We start from the raw sequence: 18,749 nt of genomic DNA, 5'->3' as shown, positions 1-18,749 counted from the left end.
TGATTTTTCCAAACTTTAGTTCCACCTCCCCAAGATGTGCACCCATACTACACAGCAAAAACTGTGGTGTTAACCGGGTTATTTTACACCGGTGTAGTAGTTTAACACCTATAGGTGTTACTTTTATTACCCAGAAATGTTTCCCTCAAAGACATCTTTGTCCCACCCCCCCCGACTAATTTGCTCGATCCTTTCCAGTCAGATTATAGGTCTAATCATAGTGTAGAAATACCACTTCTTGACGCGTCTAATTATATCCTACAAGGCATGGATAAAGGGAACACCACAGCTCTTTTGCTGTTAGATTTGTCTTCCGCCTTCGACACGGTAAATCACACTATCCTTTTGAACATACTTAGTTCACTCGGTGTCAAGGGTGAGGCTTACAAGTGGTTTGAGTCTTATCTCTCATTCCACTCTCAGATTGTTTGTATTAATGGTTATAAGTCTGATGCTTTGCCTCTCTCTTGTGGAGTACCACAGGGTTCTGTGGGCGGGCCAACTCTCTTCTCGATTTATTTATCTGGATTGCGACAAGTTCTGTTGAAACATGACATAAAATACCATATTTATGCAGACGACATCCAACTCATGATTTCCTTTAATTCGGATCAACTAGCTGCAGAAAGTTCCATTCATCGTCTTGAATGTTGCATAGTTGATGTTCACAATTGGCTGACTTCTCACTCTCTTAAGTTGAATCCAGCCAAATGTGAATTTCTTCTTTTTGGCTCTAAAGTACAACTTAGTAAAATCCACATCGACTCTGTCTCATTTTCTGGCCTCACTGTTAATTTGTCAAGTTCTTGTCGCTATCTCGGTATAGTTTTTGATTCTCACATGACAATGACGAATCACATTTCTTTTATTTGTAGATCAGTTTGCTACCAATTGCGAAATATTGGTTTTATTAGGAAATACTTGTCTCGACCGGCAACAGAACAATTGGTTCACGCTTTAATTTCGTCCCGTCTCGATTTTGGAAACTCCCTTTTGTTTAATCTACCCCAGAATCAGTTAGTCAAAGTTCAGAAACTTCAAAATGCTGCCGCTCGCATCGTTTCTCTATCCACCAGGCGCACTCACATTACTCTATTTTAAGATCCTTACATTGGCTCCCTGTAAAACAACGTATTATAATCAAGATTTGGTTGTTGACTTTCCACTGTGTCCATGGCTCTTCTCCCCAGTACCTCATTTCACTGATCAAAAGTTATACCCCTTCAAGATGCTTACGTTCCTCCTTTTCCAATTCTCTTGTTACCCCCAAAGTTTCCAAAACCTGGGGTGAAAGATCATTTGTTTACTCATCCTCTAAGTAATGGAATAGCCTCCTTGAAAACATCAAACAGTGCTTGACCTCTGAAACTTTCAAACATTACCTCAAAACATTTCTCTTTAATTCTTCTTAATTTCTTTTATGATTTCCTAAAAAGCGCCTTGAGCACTCTACAGAGTGGATTTGGCGCGATATAAGTCTATTATTATTATTATTATTCCAAATTAAGATTTTTAATGTCCTACATTATTTTTGCTCCCCTTTTAAAGGACAAGCCCACCCCAACAATAAGTTGATTTGAATAAAAAGAGAAAAATCCAACAAGCATAACACAAAAAATTTCATCAAAATCGGATGTAAAATACGAAAGTTATGACATTTTAAATTTTCGCTTAATTTCACAAAACAGTTATATGCACATCCTGGCTGGAATGCAAATGAGGAGACTATGACGTCATCCACTCACAATTTCTTTTGTATTTTATTATATGAAATATTCTAATTTCTCCTAATTGTCAAGTGATACAACGATTAATTCCTCCCTGAACATGTGGAATTAGTATTGTTTAATAATCTATGGTTCAGTCAAGTTGGTCCTTATTGTCAAATCTAATAACAAATGAAATATTGTATAATTCAAACAATAAAAAACAAAATAAATAGTGAGTGATGGACATCATCGACTGACTCACCTCGTTGTGCATATCACTGTTTTGTGAAAAATAAGCGAAACTTTAAAATGTCATAACTTTCTTATTTTACATCCGATTTTGATGAAATTTTCAGCACTATGCTAATTTGATTTTTTCTCTATTTATTCAAGTATTTTAAGAGTGCATTAGAGCTCCTCCTGGAGTGAACAGTGTATATCTTTGGACATTTTCACTCCTAAAAGAGGTAAATGCACTCTCAAAAGATGTAAATCCCACTCCAAAACGACCGGCCCCTCGTCTCACTCTGAGAGGAGTGTCATTATGGACTGGATTAGCGCTTTTGCATTTAGAATGTACTGGAAAAAAAACATAGTGTCCTAAAGTGTGTGCCACAGTGTGTTCACAGTGTGGAACACAATATGAAATCACACTCACACTGTTAAATTTGAGCATTTTAAAAGTTTGAATAACTATTCACATCATCGTCCATGTGAACACGCTGTTAACATGCAGTCACACTGCCGAAGTGTCCACAGTATGGAAATATCTTCACACTGTTGAATTTGAGCATTTTAACAGTGTGAATAATATTTTCATACAGTCCACTATGTGAACACACTGTGTTCTTTCCAGGAGAGATATTGTGGTGTAAATATTAGACTTGTTATAGCCCGAGTAGACAAAATTTAATGGTAAATGATAATGGTAAATGAGTTAAACGTTAAATGGAAATTTGAACAAATTGTTAAATCACGAATTGGTAGTAGACGGAATGGGATAGACCACATGAGGCGAGGGGAGACCAAATATGGGCGTGGACAACATGGCCCTAGGAAGCATGGGTGCTTAAGCACCCCCCAAAATTTTCTTAGGGGTGCTGTGTGTGTTATTCTCGATCGGCAACACCGCCAGATATTCTGAAAGATGTGTAAAAAAGTGGAAAACTGTAACCAAAATGACCTTCATTTTGTAATAAAACATTTTTTAATATTTTTTTTTTTTTTTTTCAAATTTCTCGTGTCCAATTTGACCTTCATTCTGTAGTGAAACCTTTTTTTTTAAATTTACATCAGCACCCCCAGTAAAATATCGTTGCAATGGCCCTGGTGAACATCGCCATATAGTAGACAAGGTTTCAATCAGGTATTAATTCATTTTTCTGAATAAAAACACATGAACAGTCTAAGGGGGGGGGGGGAGGGGGGGGATGGGGTGCCGCAAGGAAATATTTGCAATCAATTGTAACGGTAGCAAATCAGATTACACTGCTTGTTTCGAGAGGCAGTTCGCAATTAATTTCAAGTAAACTTGCAACTAATCGCAAGTTTCTTGCAGCGCCCCAAACAAGGAAACAGAGGGAAAACACAAAATAATGAATGCAAAGTATTTGCTTACATTTTATTGGTATTTAATACCGACTTATTGCACAGTGCAGTAGCGGCCCTAAAGTTTGATAATTAGTTCACATTCTCTTATTTAGAGCAGAAATAATTAAAATGTCTCTCTTTTTTGTTAAATAACAATAATTATACAATAATCCTCTCAAAACCTATAGTTGATGACTTTCTATCCAATCTCAATGTTCTTTAGGCGAATTAAGTAAGTCTGTCTTTTTGTTTTACAGTCTATGGTATAAAGGAAACATATCCTGAAATTCTAATATCCTCTATCTTCACTTTATTCTGTGGTTTGATTCGAAGCGTACTTTGGCCATTTTATATGTCATTATTTTTTTTGGCTTAATATTATAGTTGGGTTTACCAGTAACCCTTTGCCATAATGAAAAATTAAATTAAATCAAAGATTAATCGATGACCCAAAGAATGTACAAGAATCTCAAATATTCATTTACATGATTATAGTAAACTTAGATTAGTTCAATATTACGCTTTAAGATCTTTTGTGCAAGGTGTAATATCGAGTCTATACTTAATCTAAAGTGATTTTTATCTACATCACGATTCATATTTACTGTGAAAATAAACCACATCATACAATTTTGACTACCATTAATATCTTTTTGATTGATTTATCTCTACATGTTGTGCGGCAAAAAAACAAAATTAGAATTTTCACAATTGGGTCTGTTCACTAAAATGCCAAATTGTTAGCATTACCAATCATTTAACATCTTTCTTGAAATAACTGTTCGTCGCTCTTTCATATCCTAAGGTGTTTACGCTTCCACGATGCACGTTGGATTCAACAACATAGAAAATCTATTGTCGAACGCCCTTCATGAGAATGAACAACCAAGAAGTCTTTGTCGAAAATTGATGAATCCACACAGAAGTTCATTCCTTGATTCTGGACAAACGGCATAGTTGCAATATTTCGTCAGCTCAGAAACGAAACTGCTGTTCCGGTTCACCGATTTTCGACAAAGACCTCACAGCTGTTCTTTGTCATTTGAAGGGCATTTTTAATATATTCACTGTGTTCTTGAATCCACCCGCTTGCAATTGCGAAATCACCGTGATTCACATGATCAGAGAGATCAGACTGGACTAGCTGACAACGGGGAGCTATCAAAATACTCATTCAAAACCCATTATTTTCTTAAATAATTATTTCCTTTGTTAAATATTCTCTCGGGTTTTATGTAAAAACCCTTGGTCATAATAAGTATATGCTTAATGGATCATACTGAAAATAAACCAAACTATCGTTCCAGAATGCCTTTTTTTCAATTTTATGTTTCAATACATTGTCATGAAATGTTAAGGTGACCCTGATGCACTATCGATTCCATAGAAATAAATGTAGTACAGTGCAAAATAGATGACTAGATTAAAATAAATAAATCATGTCTTCCTAAATATTTATTTAAATTGAATTTTTAACACAATGGAATAAATTTGCAGCACATCTACTTAGAAATTTGTTGTTTCTTTCTTTTATTTTCAGTTGATTACATATTCACTTAGTTACAAGTATTTTTTTCTAATTTCTACATTGATTTGTTTGAGGCAAAGTGAAATAAAATCTTACACACATGTTACAAATGAAATTTGAATCTTCACCAAGTTGCAGCGACTGAATATAGGAAAGAATCTCTTCAAAATTACGATATTTTTTTTCATATACATAATCGTATTCAATTTCACTTTGATGTATTTACCCGCGCAATCATATTGAGGACGATGTCGGTGTTTTCGTCATTGCTCAAGTTGGTCACCTGATCATCATCACGTGATTCAAGAAAGGTCAAAGGTGAGTCGAGCACAATAAAGGCGTGTACGATTCTTCCACCACTATCCTAAGGAAAGGGGTAAAAACGATATTTTTAAAAATCAAAATCAAATTTATACTTGGTTAACAAGAATGAAATATATATACTTTTTTCTTTGTAATAGAATACGAGTGAATAACTTTCATTATTACTACTAATCTTTTTGTCGAGTCTTGATACCGGGACCAAGAGGTGAAGCTGTTGTAATTCTGGTGTACAAAAAGAAAAAAAAAACATTGATGTGTACTGCGAATTATCTTCACAAAATAAACATGAATCCCCCGTTAAATCAGTTACTTGATCTTTAGCATTGATTGACGGAAAAAAGAGAAAAGGGGTGCATAGCACGACCAGATTTATAACGATTTATTAATGTAAAAATCAATGTAAGTTTGAATAATTCTAAACACTTCATTTCTAAAAATGTGCAGATTTTATGCACATCAATGAAAATTTTCAAAATGCATAAATTGGTATATTCCTAGTATTTATTTATCTTAAAATTACCCTTGGGGATTTTTAGCCAGATCCCGACAGGCCCTATTCATTTGATTTGAAAATGATTTTTTTATTAAAAAAGCTCATAGCAGCCAAAAGATGAATTGGGTGGAATTTTCATTTCGAAATGAAAATACAACAAATATTAGTAATCGAGTGATAATACCTCACTGTAACATGTACAGAAATTAATAAATTCGGGGAAAATGAATAAGAAATAATTAAAATCTAACTGACTGTTTGGACTGCAATTCGGTTCATGTTGAGTGTGACGTCATTCCACAGCCCCGATTCCTTCAATCTTTCCACTGCTTTTGTGACGTCACGTTGAATCGCATTGGCTTCTAAGCGTCCGAGAGGGCGTCTGTTAAGTTTCATCCATTCCCCAAGTCGTTCTGGTGAAGGGTCGGGCAAGGACGTGAATGCAGATATGATTGTGGTGTCGTCAAAGATACTACCTTCTGTAAAAGAGCGACGAACCATTGAATATAGTATTAAGTGTGAGAGCAAATCCTAGATGAGAACTGGCTGAACAGTCGCACCAAAGAAACCGAATCTAAACCGAAAGATTATGCCAATCGAAATAACGTAACAGCTTTGGTCGGTTAGGAGTCAAGTTCGTCCTTGTGACGTAGGCCTACTTTAGCATAAGGCTAAAGGAAGAATAGTGAGTTTTCGCAATTTCGACGGAGACGGATTCTACAACACAGAAAATCTATTGAAAATGCCTGTCAAAACACAATGAACAGCTGAGAGGTCTTTGTCAAAAAATAGGTGTTCGCCAATCATTGTAAGTTTTGGAGCTGACGAGAAATTGCAACTTTGTCATTTGTCCAGAATCTCGGACGAAACTGCTGTTTTGATGCACTGATTTCGACAAAAACTGCTTTGTCATGAGAGGCTTTTTGACAATAGATTTTCTATTGCGTCGTGGGTCCGAAAACTCCCCAATGGTAAGAAGTGAACATCTGTAGAGAGAAAGAGAAAGAGAGAGGGGAAGAGAGAAAGACAGAGAGAGAGAGTGGGGGGGGGGGGGGGGGGTCGTACTTACCCATGGTCTTGTCTTCATATTTCATACTTCGACTAGCCGCGGACTTACGTCTTCTTTGGCGTATTGATGCGAGGGTGTAGAGGTATGGATTGAGGGATGAATTGACTGGGAGCACGAACACTGCTGTCCATGCATATACCTGTAAAGCAGATACACCAATCAGTTTAAAAGAGTGTAATCTTTAATAGCACTTTCGCATATACCTGAATATATTCATACATATAAATATATATATATATATATATATATATATAAAAGAAGAGGACCCTTTGCATAACGTGTATTACAGCGCGTCATGTTCTATGTACACTTGTAAATAATTCAGCATCAACGCAAGACGTAGCTTCCATGTATCTCTTTATTACAAGCTTTCGGCCAATGGGGCCTTCATCAGGCCTATAATGCATTGAAACAAACAGAACAAACCATACAAATAAGGTCGAAATAACAAAGTGAATGTGTAACAAAGGGTACAGAACAGAAGGGTTACACTAAGATAACAAAAATAACAGAAATTAACAACAGAGGGGGTTGAGTACAGAACAGAAGGATTATAGTAAGATAACAAAAAATAACAACAGAGGGGGTAATGACTTGAACGAGATGGTGGAATACAATAGAAACGATTGGGAAACTTAAGTGTGTGAAAGGACAAGGTATTTCAATGCCGGTAAATACCTTGTCCTTTCACACACTTAAGTTTCCCAATCGTTTCTATTGTATTCCACCATCTCGTTCAAGTCATTACCCCCTCTGTTGTTATTTTTTGTTATCTTACTATAATCCTTCTGTTCTGTACTCAACCCCCTCTGTTGTTAATTTCTGTTATTTTTGTTATCTTAGTGTAACCCTTCTGTTCTGTACCCTTTGTTACACATTCACTTTGTTATTTCGACCTTATTTGTATGGTTTGTTCTGTTTGTTTCAATGCATTATAGGCCTGATGAAGGCCCCATTGGCCGAAAGCTTGTAATAAAGAGATACATGGAAGCTACGTCTTGCGTTGATGCTGAATTATTTACAAGTATATATATATATATATATATATATAAAGACTGCCATATTGAATAAAACTTGCAATTTTCCACCTATCAGTAAAAGACTGTCGTATTGAATACTAGTAAATCTACCGCGTATACCTGAAAAGTAAGCATACTCCAATCATCTAAAAGACTGACATACTCAATAACAATCCTATGCCTGTCAAGTAAATATACACCAATCAGTTCAAAGAATGTAAAACGGAATAACACTATTGCATACACCTGAAAAGTCTATATACACCAATCAGTTAAAAGATTGTCATATTGAATAATACTCTTGCATATACATGTAAAGTAAATATACCCCAATCAGTTAAAACACTGTCATACTGAATAACACTCTTGCATACACCCCTTGTCAATACATAGGTCTACCTATTTTTTATGTATTGACGATAACGTTCATTTCCGTTATGTTATTTGCCTCTGATGATCTGATCAGGGTTCCGTTTAAAAAATACTTATTATAATAACAAATGCATAATTTCTATAACAAATTTATAATCAGCCAATCAGATTGAAGGATTTCAGTAGCTTTTAACTGTTATTGCAAATATTTCATAACTAGTTTTGTGAAACAGGGCCCAGAACTAAGGTCTACTCACCTGAGCAGAAATGGTCAAAGTTCCACTCGCAGACATCAAGCCCATGATGATGATCGGTAACCAACAGACCAGATCTGTACCAACAACCAGCGCCATCTTAGATGCCAACTTTAGGTTTTCAGCCAATCGCACATCCTCCTTTGACGTGTTCTTCATCCCGGCTATACGCTGCTTCGACAGCTGGAATGTGCAATAGATGGCTATGTAACTTATGAGAGTCACCAGGAACGCGGCAAAGTTGAGACCGATGAACAAGGAGATGGAGTAATGCCATCCTGCAGGACGATCCACAGTCAACGGCAAAGCCAGACAGACGCCGGATTGACCATAGAACTGACCCTCGACGAAAGACGGGATAAGAGTTGGGAGGATACCGAGAAAGGCTGCAGTTACCCAGATAACCAGTCCGACAACCCGGGTACCGCGGACCGAAAGGTGGAATTCGGGTTTGAAAGGCAGCACCACGTGAAAACACCTATCCACGCTGATGACCATGATCAGAAACACCGAAGCCTCGCTGGAAACAACGGAAGTGATTCCAGCAAGCTTGCAGAGGACACTACTCTGCCAGTCATCAGCATGGGCAGCATACTCGCCATGGTAGTAGACATCGGCTGACGCTATGGTAATCATGTACAGACCCATCAAGAAGTCCGAGACGGCTAGGTTCGTGATCAGACTGGATTGAACTGTCGTATATCGCCCCCATCCGGAATCGACCAGTCTGTAGCCAATGACGAGGATGTTGCCAATGAAAGCACTGGTTCCGAGAATCCAGATGAAGATTCGAAGGATGTTGTTCGCCATGAGATCTTCGCAAGATGAAAACTGGTCACGTGGTGCATTGCAGTTGGGGGAATCCCCTAATCCAGCCAGGCAGCACAGAAGATATTTGTCAGCATACCTGCGTAAGTTACAAAAATATCCATTGCATTTTTCAGCTTCATATTAACAATATTAATCTTTTCTCTGGCTTTTTGTTTGAAAGTCGAAAGTCAAGAAGCAACACAATGCATGCATAAGATTTAAAACTAAATAATGCGATCAAACTGACAAATGTTTATATTGTTTGAGCCTCATAAAATATATTTAAACATCTTTCACCCCTGATATTTCTAGTTGTTCCATTTCAGCCTCTCATTAAAGCATATTTCCCTGTCAAAGTAATAGTACGTCAAATTCCACTTGGCTTCCCGTCTTTTTTTTCTGCATAGGCTAGAAAATATTTGGCGTGATCACAAAGGAGACTGCCAATGGAACTTTGGGATGAGTTCCATCCAAACTAGGACAGAAAGAATATCTAACAATTTAACTCCAATTCGCATATTTTTTCTTAAACTGAATAGATCATCTGGGACTACCTGCTGCATTCCTACTTTCAATACATTTGATTCCATTTTGTATTAATAATGTGTCATATATGCATGCATCGCCTTATGATTTTAAACTAGTTCATGTTAAAGTGTTTAGACTTACAGCGTTTCTATGTTGTGTAAGCCAGAGAACGCACTCAAACTGGCGTCATCTGCTTCAAATATTAACGTGCTTCGAATATCCCTGAAAAGGAGAAAATCAACAAATTCAAAAATTTATTCATAGGGTTATGAGCTTAAAAAACCATTAATATTATACTTTTATTTATATAGCGCATTTTGCCAGATGACACAAAACCATTTTTTTAGGAACTTCACAGTTTTCATATATCGCAAAGAATTACATTTTTGTAATGTGCATTCATCTTTAACGTGTTCGTGTTCAAGCGTACAGACATTTCCTGCTTTGTGGTAATTTACATGTACGCGCATTTCAAAGCTTTCACGCCTTGTCGATTTTCTGAACAACTAATCAAGGTTTTGTTTACAAGCTACTGACGAATGGCAGCTTTGGTTTGTGGTTAGCAAACTTTTTGTTTAACCAATCATTTTATTACAAGGCGTTGCTTGATCTAGAACATTTACACTAGAAAAATTTTCAGCCTCATGTCTTCTCGTGATCTCGAGGAGTCAACTTCGTAGTCGCACATAGGAGAAAGTCGCCCAACCTCGTGGTTATACTTGAACCACCTTTGGATTTACTCGGATTTTGTTATATATATTTGGATTTACACCTTTACGTTTCTACTTTGGATTTAACGTCTGGGGGCTTCCCTGTGGACCACTTTATTTGTTTACTGTATACCATAGATAATCTTCATTTTGTTCTTTTTCGCGGACGAAATAACGATACAAGTTTATCTTATTGATGTGATTTGTGCAATAACTTTGGACTTCACATTCGCAGTGATAACCGGCATCATCCGCGGTTCAACTAGAGCTCTTGTCGCGATCCGTCGCACCCTCACCGACCCCTTCGCTCGGTTAATAATACGGAGGATATTTGCTCCGAACTTTCAACGAGCCTTTTCTGAATTTGTAAAAACAAGTTCTTATTTTGGATCAGATCCGGAACTGGTGTTGGTGAGTAGATCTAGAAATATCAATTTCTTATCTTGTAACATACAATTCGGTAAATATTGATACCCCGTTTTAGCTCGAGCAGCCAATAATATCAGCAGCGCTCAGTGCATTCAAGGAATTAAACCTGTGAGGAACCCACTCACCTAACGTTGGTCGAGTACAACACAGTTTGAATACATTTCTTGTCAAAGGAAAACGCGCCATGCGTCGTTTAAGTTTATATAGATTTTCCCCATACCTCTAGCAAAGAAGTAGGTTATACTTGTGGTGGCAACTTTCCATTATTATTTCATTATTTTTATCAGGTTTCGTGAATATTCAAATATATGAATATTTACATAATTTCTGAATACCCCCTACAAAAATGCACATGCCCTTCTTAAATGTGTTATTTGATTCGCAAATTGAAACACAAATTACTTTTTAAACAATTTTCATGCCGACAGCAAAAACAAAAATAAGTGATATTAATCTTGAAAGTTAAGGACACAGTCTCCGAGGGAAGAGAAGGCCTAATAATAATTAAAAAAATTAGGACAAATACCCGACCTTTCTTTGCAGTTGAACTTTACCAAACATTTCTTGTACATAAATCATTTTGCCTACATGCAAATATGAAGAACAAATACATTTATAAATTAAGATTTTAAAGTAGGCATTTGTCATGGTTCCCACGCACACACGTGCGTCCACTCTCACACACACACACGTTCAAAATCAATACAGTGACACCTCATCTCTTTAAAAAACTGGAATATTGACACCCACCCCTCCCTTCCGCACATTCACGCATACAACGCACACACACACACACACACAAATAGGCACCCACACGTTCTCACTCTCTGACACACAAACACACATACACACACAAATGGTCAACACTTGAATTACAACCCAAATGATATGACCAAGATCTTTTCCTTATCAAGCTTAAAGAACCAGCCTCATGTCCCACCACCATACACACACCCATACATACCCTCGCACACATTCTCTCACGTACATTCAAGTCACCATAACATATTTAGGCAATCTTCCTTACTTCTACATTGTGTGATAAAAATGCTTACAACTCTAGAAGGGTTGAAAGATTATCAAATGTTCCCATTTCAATCATCTGCAAAGGGTTGTTAGAAAGATTCCTTAAAAAAAAAATGGAGAATTTAATTAAAATCTGTTATTAAAAAGAAAATTTGATGTATAATTTTTACAATAATTTATTTAAGATGTCTTTGATTTTTTAATATGGAAACTAATACAGAGCCGGCCGTCGTATTCGTTCTTATGTGATGATTACTTGTCTAAAGTCCTGTTAACGCGTGAACTTCAGGTTTCACCAAAAAAGGAATTACCACCTTTTTGGAAATAAAAGTTACATATCAAAATGAGACTTGCCCGGATAAAGATGGCATATATTTAATAAAATTTGTTGCAATGTTTTCCTTGCTGTTTGAGTAATGGGATAGTATTATGGATCAGAGTTTAACAGTGACATCATTTGGATTTTACGCAATATTAAGTATATAGCTGGAAATCTTAGGTTTATAAATTCGCATGATAAAGTATAATAAAATTCAAAAATACATACACAATCACTAGCATGATTTGGCAGACAATCAAGTATGATTTGAAGTAAGTTTGAAGGAAACTTACAGAGTAACTAATCGTTGTAATCCTCCAAATACGCCGAGGTGTAACGCATGAATTTTATTAAAAGCAAGATCCCTGACAATAAATAAAAACAGAATCAAAGTAAATTAAAATTAAATGTTTTATTCCGGGGATATCGATAACAAATAATTTTGACTACTATTTGATGTTGGTATCGTTAAATGAAGTACATGTATCATGGTTGAAATTTGACTTGGTTACCTAAAAAAAATTATTATAGAAATTTTACTTGCATGGAATCAAGTACACCAAATTTATATCAGTAGCTTCGAGTAAAATCCATTAAGTTGGGTGGATATTTGGTTTGGTTGATTTCAAACGAAAAGGTTGGTTGTTGTAAGGTTTCGGAGTTGTTGGAATTATTATCAGTCAGTAGCTAGACATTAAGTAGTTTTTAGCTTCCACGATGAACGGCGGATTCGTGAACATAGAAAATGTATTGTCAAATTGCCTACATGCTGACAATTAACAACCAAGACGTTTTTGTCGGAAATCGGTAAATGAGAGTGGCATATTTGGAATATTTTCTTCAGCAACAATACGAATCTGCTGTTTCAGTTCAACATTCACAAAGACCTCCCAGCTGTCAGTTGACGTGCATTTTAAATACATTTACTGTTTTCTTGCATCTTGGAAGCGAAAACTCCCTATTGTTTATTTTCAGAAAAATCGAACGATATCTGGTATCTCTGTTTGGATAGTATATTTCCATAAACTTTTGGTTATACTGCATGCCTTTTCTAAAAAAAGTAATTCCTTTAATTTGTATGTGATTTACTTACTTTCATTACTTTATATTATGTTTAATGGAAATGCAATAAGGAATTGAAAACAAAGTATAAACAAAGAGTAAAAACTAAGCAGCAAATCAATAATCATACATATAAAGTAACTTATTCAATCACTCTGTTGAGAGACCGAAACAAGTGAGATCCACTAGATTTTATTTGTTTTTAAATGAATATTCTCATTCATACTAATGATTATAAAGCGCCAATATCAAGTGGCAAGATCTGACTTGTAACATGAATGCCCATATAGTAGTTGGCATACTTACAAATACAAGACGTTTGAACTTTCTGAAAATGATCCTTTTGCAATATCTGAAATTCTTGAATTTTTAAGAGATCTGTATAAGGACAATAGGAAAGGAAGAACTTTAGTAGAACATTGTGAAAAATAGATCTTGAAAAATTTAATTGGCATGAATGATTCTCTTAATTCGCAAAAATTGACAAAGTATTTCAATCTGATTAATGATATTGCAAGCAAATACACTGGTCGCGTTGTGTTACAATTTGACGTTTAAATGTATTTTACAATTTAAAGGAAGTAGGAACTCCCTCGGGAGATGTAAATATTTTGGGAAGGCGAAGCGAGTAATAGCGGGCGAGCAAAATATCTGGCTTTCAAAAAAAAATTGTAATAGATTCTGACGTAATGTTTGAATATTAATATTAAAGTTCATCCCTTATCCTTTGCCCGGCTTTCATTTCGTCTTTTCCTGGTCGTGGAACTTTTGTGGGTCCAGTTCCCTCAGTCCCCAGCCCCCATTTATACGCAAGTAGTAGTACTATTAGATAAAGTAGGAGTATGATCCCAAGTTGCATTCCGTATTGATATTAGTTAGAACTGTTGATCAACTTACAGTTCAATAAGGAACGGTAACGAAGATGGTAAGATTGTAGTGCGTTCATCGGTCGTATTCATTTCCGAGGCAACCATTTTATCTCCACTTGCACATGCGATTTCATTTACACAACCAAGCGACCTACATGAGTTCAAAATTATGTCAATAAAAGAAAGGTGAATAAACAAGAATAATAGGTTGAGGTAAAATGACTGTTTATCGATAGATAATAATTATTCTAATACTCACATTTTGATTCGTAAGAACCCCTTTCAATAAGATGAAACACAGGAATTTTGTTCGAAAAGTGATATCAAAATTAGCCTAAATATAAAGAAGTCATAAATGTTTTGTTACATGCTGGTAGTGACTTGCAGATGCTAATTAATTGATTGTGAATAAAACAACGTGTGTGTAGACATTTTAAAAGAGATTCCACCGTGTTAACTAGTGACGGTAGACTCAAAACCATAAAATAAAAACATTTTTGCCCCTTTTACACGTACAATCAAACCTCTGCAGCCACATGTCTAAAGTGGAACCGGTTTTTAGTGGGCACTGACAATTACTACCCTCTGAAATGATTATGTGTAATAAAACCTGTCTGTCAAGGTCCATTATAAAGGGGCCACTTTTTCTTTTTTTCCTTAACTGGGTGGCCTTAATAGAAAAGTTTTACTGTATCTCATTCTTGAAACAAATCAGTCAAATTGACTAGACCAGTAGTCAGCTGGGTGCAACTAATATGTCGTCACATTTCTGACCTATATTCTAGTCAGAAATAACTGTTCTAGTAAAATACAACTAGAAAATAGTCAGATATGACTATAGAATAACAGTTGTACCCATCCATAGGCGAAGGAAGCGGGAGGGCGTGTCCCCCCTAAATTTTAGGTGGGGGAAGGTCCCCCCTAAATTTTTTGTTGATAACCTTTTTTTTCTTTTTTTTATTGTCAATTTTTTTTCCTGCGTCCCCCCTAAAATTTTTGGTTGATAACATTTTTTTGTTTGCTTGTCAAATTTTTTTTTTGTGGTCCCCCCTAAAATTTTTGGCCTCCGCCGCCAATGTACCCAGCTGACCCTATTGACTAGTCATTTTTGACTGATTGGTTTTTTAGAGTGTACTTTCTATACCCAAGTAAAACAGTCACACACGGCAAGACAAACCTCACACCGACCAAAGCCTTAATGTTATTTCCAATGTTGTAACATTGGTCGATTTCAATTTGGTTTTGTTGGTAATTAGTATGACTGTAGCATTGTTGTTAAATATTAGAATAATAGCCAATTAACGTAGAGGGCAGCAACACCACTTTGACGCCTTCTACGTTCGTTGATAATAGCTCTTTACAGTTTGCGGAGGTTCCTCGGAAGGGATGTAAATTGTAATGTTCCGACGTGACAGGTAAAGGAAAGACCGGTACATGAGCATCCTTCGGAGCATCCAGCTATGTGATATAGAAAAAAGGGTAAAGAATTCTTTGTTTAAAATCAATAACTTAAATACACGAAATGGGAACAACATTACTTCTTCTTCTACTACTATTACTACTACTATTACTACTACTACTACTATACTACTACTACTAGTTCTACTTCTACTACTACTTCTACTTTTTCAATTCCCACTACAGCTACCACTATTTCTACTACTACTACTACTACTACTACTACTACTACTACTACTACTACTACAACTACTACTACTACTACTTCTTCTCCTTCTTCTTCTACTTCTACCACTTTACTGCTACAATACTGAAATTCTATTAATTTAATACTTCTGCACTAATACCACTTCCACTTCTAAAGCCACTACTAATTTTTCTCATGATAGTGATATAAATATCTACAGTGGATGGATGATATTAAATGATAATAATAATTACGATTATTATGCCTATTAGTATATGAAGCGAATTTTAAGCGAATCCTCTCCTCTATAGTTGCACTGCAATGATCCCATTTTGTCATTAAGGTAAAACTTGAACCTAAACAGCACATACTCTACAGAAATTTTGGTATGTAATTATGTGAGGTTAATTCAAATATAGGAATGAAAAATGAAATATTTTATCTACTTACCACAGAATATTTGATCATCATGACCAGGACAGTGTATTACGTCATCACAGACATGATCAGGACTGATACAAACTGTGCTACCATGGCAACGGTAAGAGCCAGGTGGACATTCATAAGTATCTAATGCGAAATAAGACAATATTAAAAACTAAGCATATTCAAATTCTTAGGAGGAAGGAGCATTGGTGCATCCATGGAGGAAGAAAAGGAATAAATATGTAATTTTCTGCCCCCCTCCCGTCAAGGGATGGAGTGTGACAGCAGTGATTATCTACGCCCTTCCCTCCCCCCTGAAAAAAAAACCCGACGGGAAAGTCACACATTTTGTGAAGGGGGGGGGGGGTTATAATAGAAAAAATAGAGGCCCCTGCCCTAAGAAATTCTGGTTCCATTTGAAATAACCCGATGAAAAATAGTTATGGTAGGCTTAACCAAAAGAAGGCGATTAAACCATATTGCTATTTCGTTCCTTGGCGATCTGGATGGCAGTCTTTACGTCGCCGAAAAAAAAATCTTAGATGACATGAATAGTAATGATAATTATAAAGATGATGGTGAATAATATTGACAATAGTAGTTGCAATAACAATAATGATAATAATGATTTTAATCTATTACATGAATACTATTAGCCCGAAGGGGGGTGATCGGTTGAACCGTATCTCTTCCCAGATCGGTTGAACCGTATCTCTTCCCGCTTGTCGGGCCTTTCACTCTTCACGGACTCGCCGCACTCGCAGCCCATCACGACATCGCACGACGAAGTCGTCGTCCGATTCTTCCACCAAAAATCGCCGTAGACTTGCGTGTTGTAGCCCGACATTCAACCATTACAGACGACAGACGCGTCACGTGGGTCGTCTCGCTCCGAACGCCGCGTTCTGATTGGTCAGCCACGCGGCCAGCGGTCGGGTATACGTGATATGATTTCGGTATTGGCGTGGGTAGAACTGGAGATTTGTCGGCTCTTTCGATCGTGAAAAAGAGGAGTTTCATGTACGTGTTTACTGATATGAACAGTGCTTAACAAGAAGTAACGTGTACAAAGCAAGAAGTAAGAAGACGTATAAAGTAAGCTAAGATTGCATTGACTGCATCAGTTATTCAATGTGCATTTATAAAGGAGTCAACTTCATTGAATTTACACAGAAATGTACAGTTGACGAGAGCGGTACGTATAAGAATAGATCTACCGCTCCGTAGAGTAGACGTGTCAGTATGACACTCGCTAAACAAAAAACATGGCGAGATCTTTTATTTGAATCATGTGTAGAATTTAAAGTGAACGTGAAATGAGATTTTGGCATTTTGTCACAACTGAAATTTACTTTTACACCGGGCGATTTTCGCCAATTAATTTTGGCACAATATAATAATTTTATTCCCAAATGTCTAATCAATCCATAACCTCAATTTCAGCCGATCTCGACGCCTTCGTTTGAATTCTCAGTTGGACTTCGCCTTCGCCGTAGTTGCGATATGGACTAAAGTTAGCGATCATAATAATGTGAACCTGCCTCGCGAAGGATGGGGCAGTTTGCGCCGAGCCGCCTGTGTGTCCGCGCGGCAGGTTCACATCATTATGATCGCTAACTTCAGTCCATATCGCAACTACGGCTTCTTTGTTTTTTCCCCATTGCTTTTATACTTTTTTCTTTTTCTTTTACATTTTTTTCCCTTTGGCTCCTTACACTTTGTTCTTTCTTTTTCCCTTTTATTTATCCTTTCTTTACCTTTCACTTCTTCTTTCTTTTCTTTCGTCCTTCCTTTCCTTTATACTTATTATTTTCTTTCTTTAATCCTTTTTTTTTGTGATAAAGGGGACAAAAAAATAAATGAAAAAAATAAACTTGCGTCTTTTTTAAATGTTTTCTTCCGTCTTTACTTTTTGGGACCAATAGAAAAAAAAACAGTAAAAAAAATAACAAACATAAAAGGCGGGGGCGATAAAACGAATATCAGCTAATGCAATGAAATACGTTGAACAAGTAAATACAAGGGTTAATGTAAATCCTCCAAAACCAATTACTTTTTAAACTTTCCTTTTTATAGTTAAAATGAGGGGCAATATTTGTTAAACCTACTTTAACTAAATATCATATTCGTCCAACTTCAATAGCAATTTAATTCTCTTATCTGTATTTCTTTTATTAACCAAAATCCTAAACTCTTTATCACTTTTTACTTTCTCACTATTACCTTTAATCAATCATATATTTGTCAAAACAAATTACGACTTCAAATAATAACCTAACTTTCACATCCCTTTCAAACCACAACCACAACCTTCTCTTTAAAAAAAATCAAATGTTTATTTCTTTCCCTATCTTCAATAAACATGTCAATCTACAACAAATTCTATTTAACTTAATCACACCCCCAAAACCCGTGGAATTTCCACGGGCTCTGCTAGTCTTATACATGAATACTCTAAGCCCGAAGGGGGGGGGGGGTGATCGGTTGAACCGTATCTCCTCCCAGGATCCGCCACGCCCGGGCTTCAAAATCGCACCGCGTGTAGGGCCTTCCACTCTTCACGGACT

The 18,749-nt window shown here is 36.3% G+C and overlaps 1 protein-coding gene across 1 annotated transcript; it reads right to left on the bottom strand.

The window, feature by feature from the left end:
- Window positions 1-3,304: 3,304 nt before the first annotated feature.
- LOC135157027 (G-protein coupled receptor GRL101-like) lies at window positions 3,305-9,913 on the bottom strand. The gene is made up of 5 exons (XM_064111394.1): window positions 9,838-9,913; window positions 8,362-9,265; window positions 6,714-6,852; window positions 5,900-6,123; window positions 3,305-5,191 (listed from the first exon to the last, which is right to left on the bottom strand). Exons 2-5 carry the CDS (start codon window positions 9,166-9,168, stop codon window positions 5,036-5,038), a joined length of 1,326 nt encoding a protein of 441 aa, XP_063967464.1. The 5' UTR covers window positions 9,169-9,265; window positions 9,838-9,913; the 3' UTR covers window positions 3,305-5,035.
- Between the last annotated feature and the right edge of the window lie 8,836 nt (window positions 9,914-18,749).

This window comes from Lytechinus pictus, chromosome 16 (assembly GCF_037042905.1).
Source record: "Lytechinus pictus isolate F3 Inbred chromosome 16, Lp3.0, whole genome shotgun sequence".
NCBI lineage: Eukaryota > Metazoa > Echinodermata > Echinoidea > Temnopleuroida > Toxopneustidae > Lytechinus > Lytechinus pictus.
This window is presented reverse-complemented; position numbering and strand designations above follow the sequence as displayed.

Bases quoted from the DNA above. Each gene is read 5' to 3' on its own strand.
- LOC135157027 (XM_064111394.1), bottom strand. From the start codon at position 9,168: ATGGCGAACAACATCCTTCGAATCTTCATCTGGATTCTCGGAACCAGT. The intron at 6,853-8,361 runs GTGAGTAGACCT...TCTGCTTTACAG, and splicing joins CTTTGACCATTTCTGCTCAG to GTATATGCATGGACAGCAGT. The intron at 5,192-5,899 runs GTCAGTTAGATT...CCCTTTCCTTAG, and splicing joins ACCGAATTGCAGTCCAAACA to GATAGTGGTGGAAGAATCGT.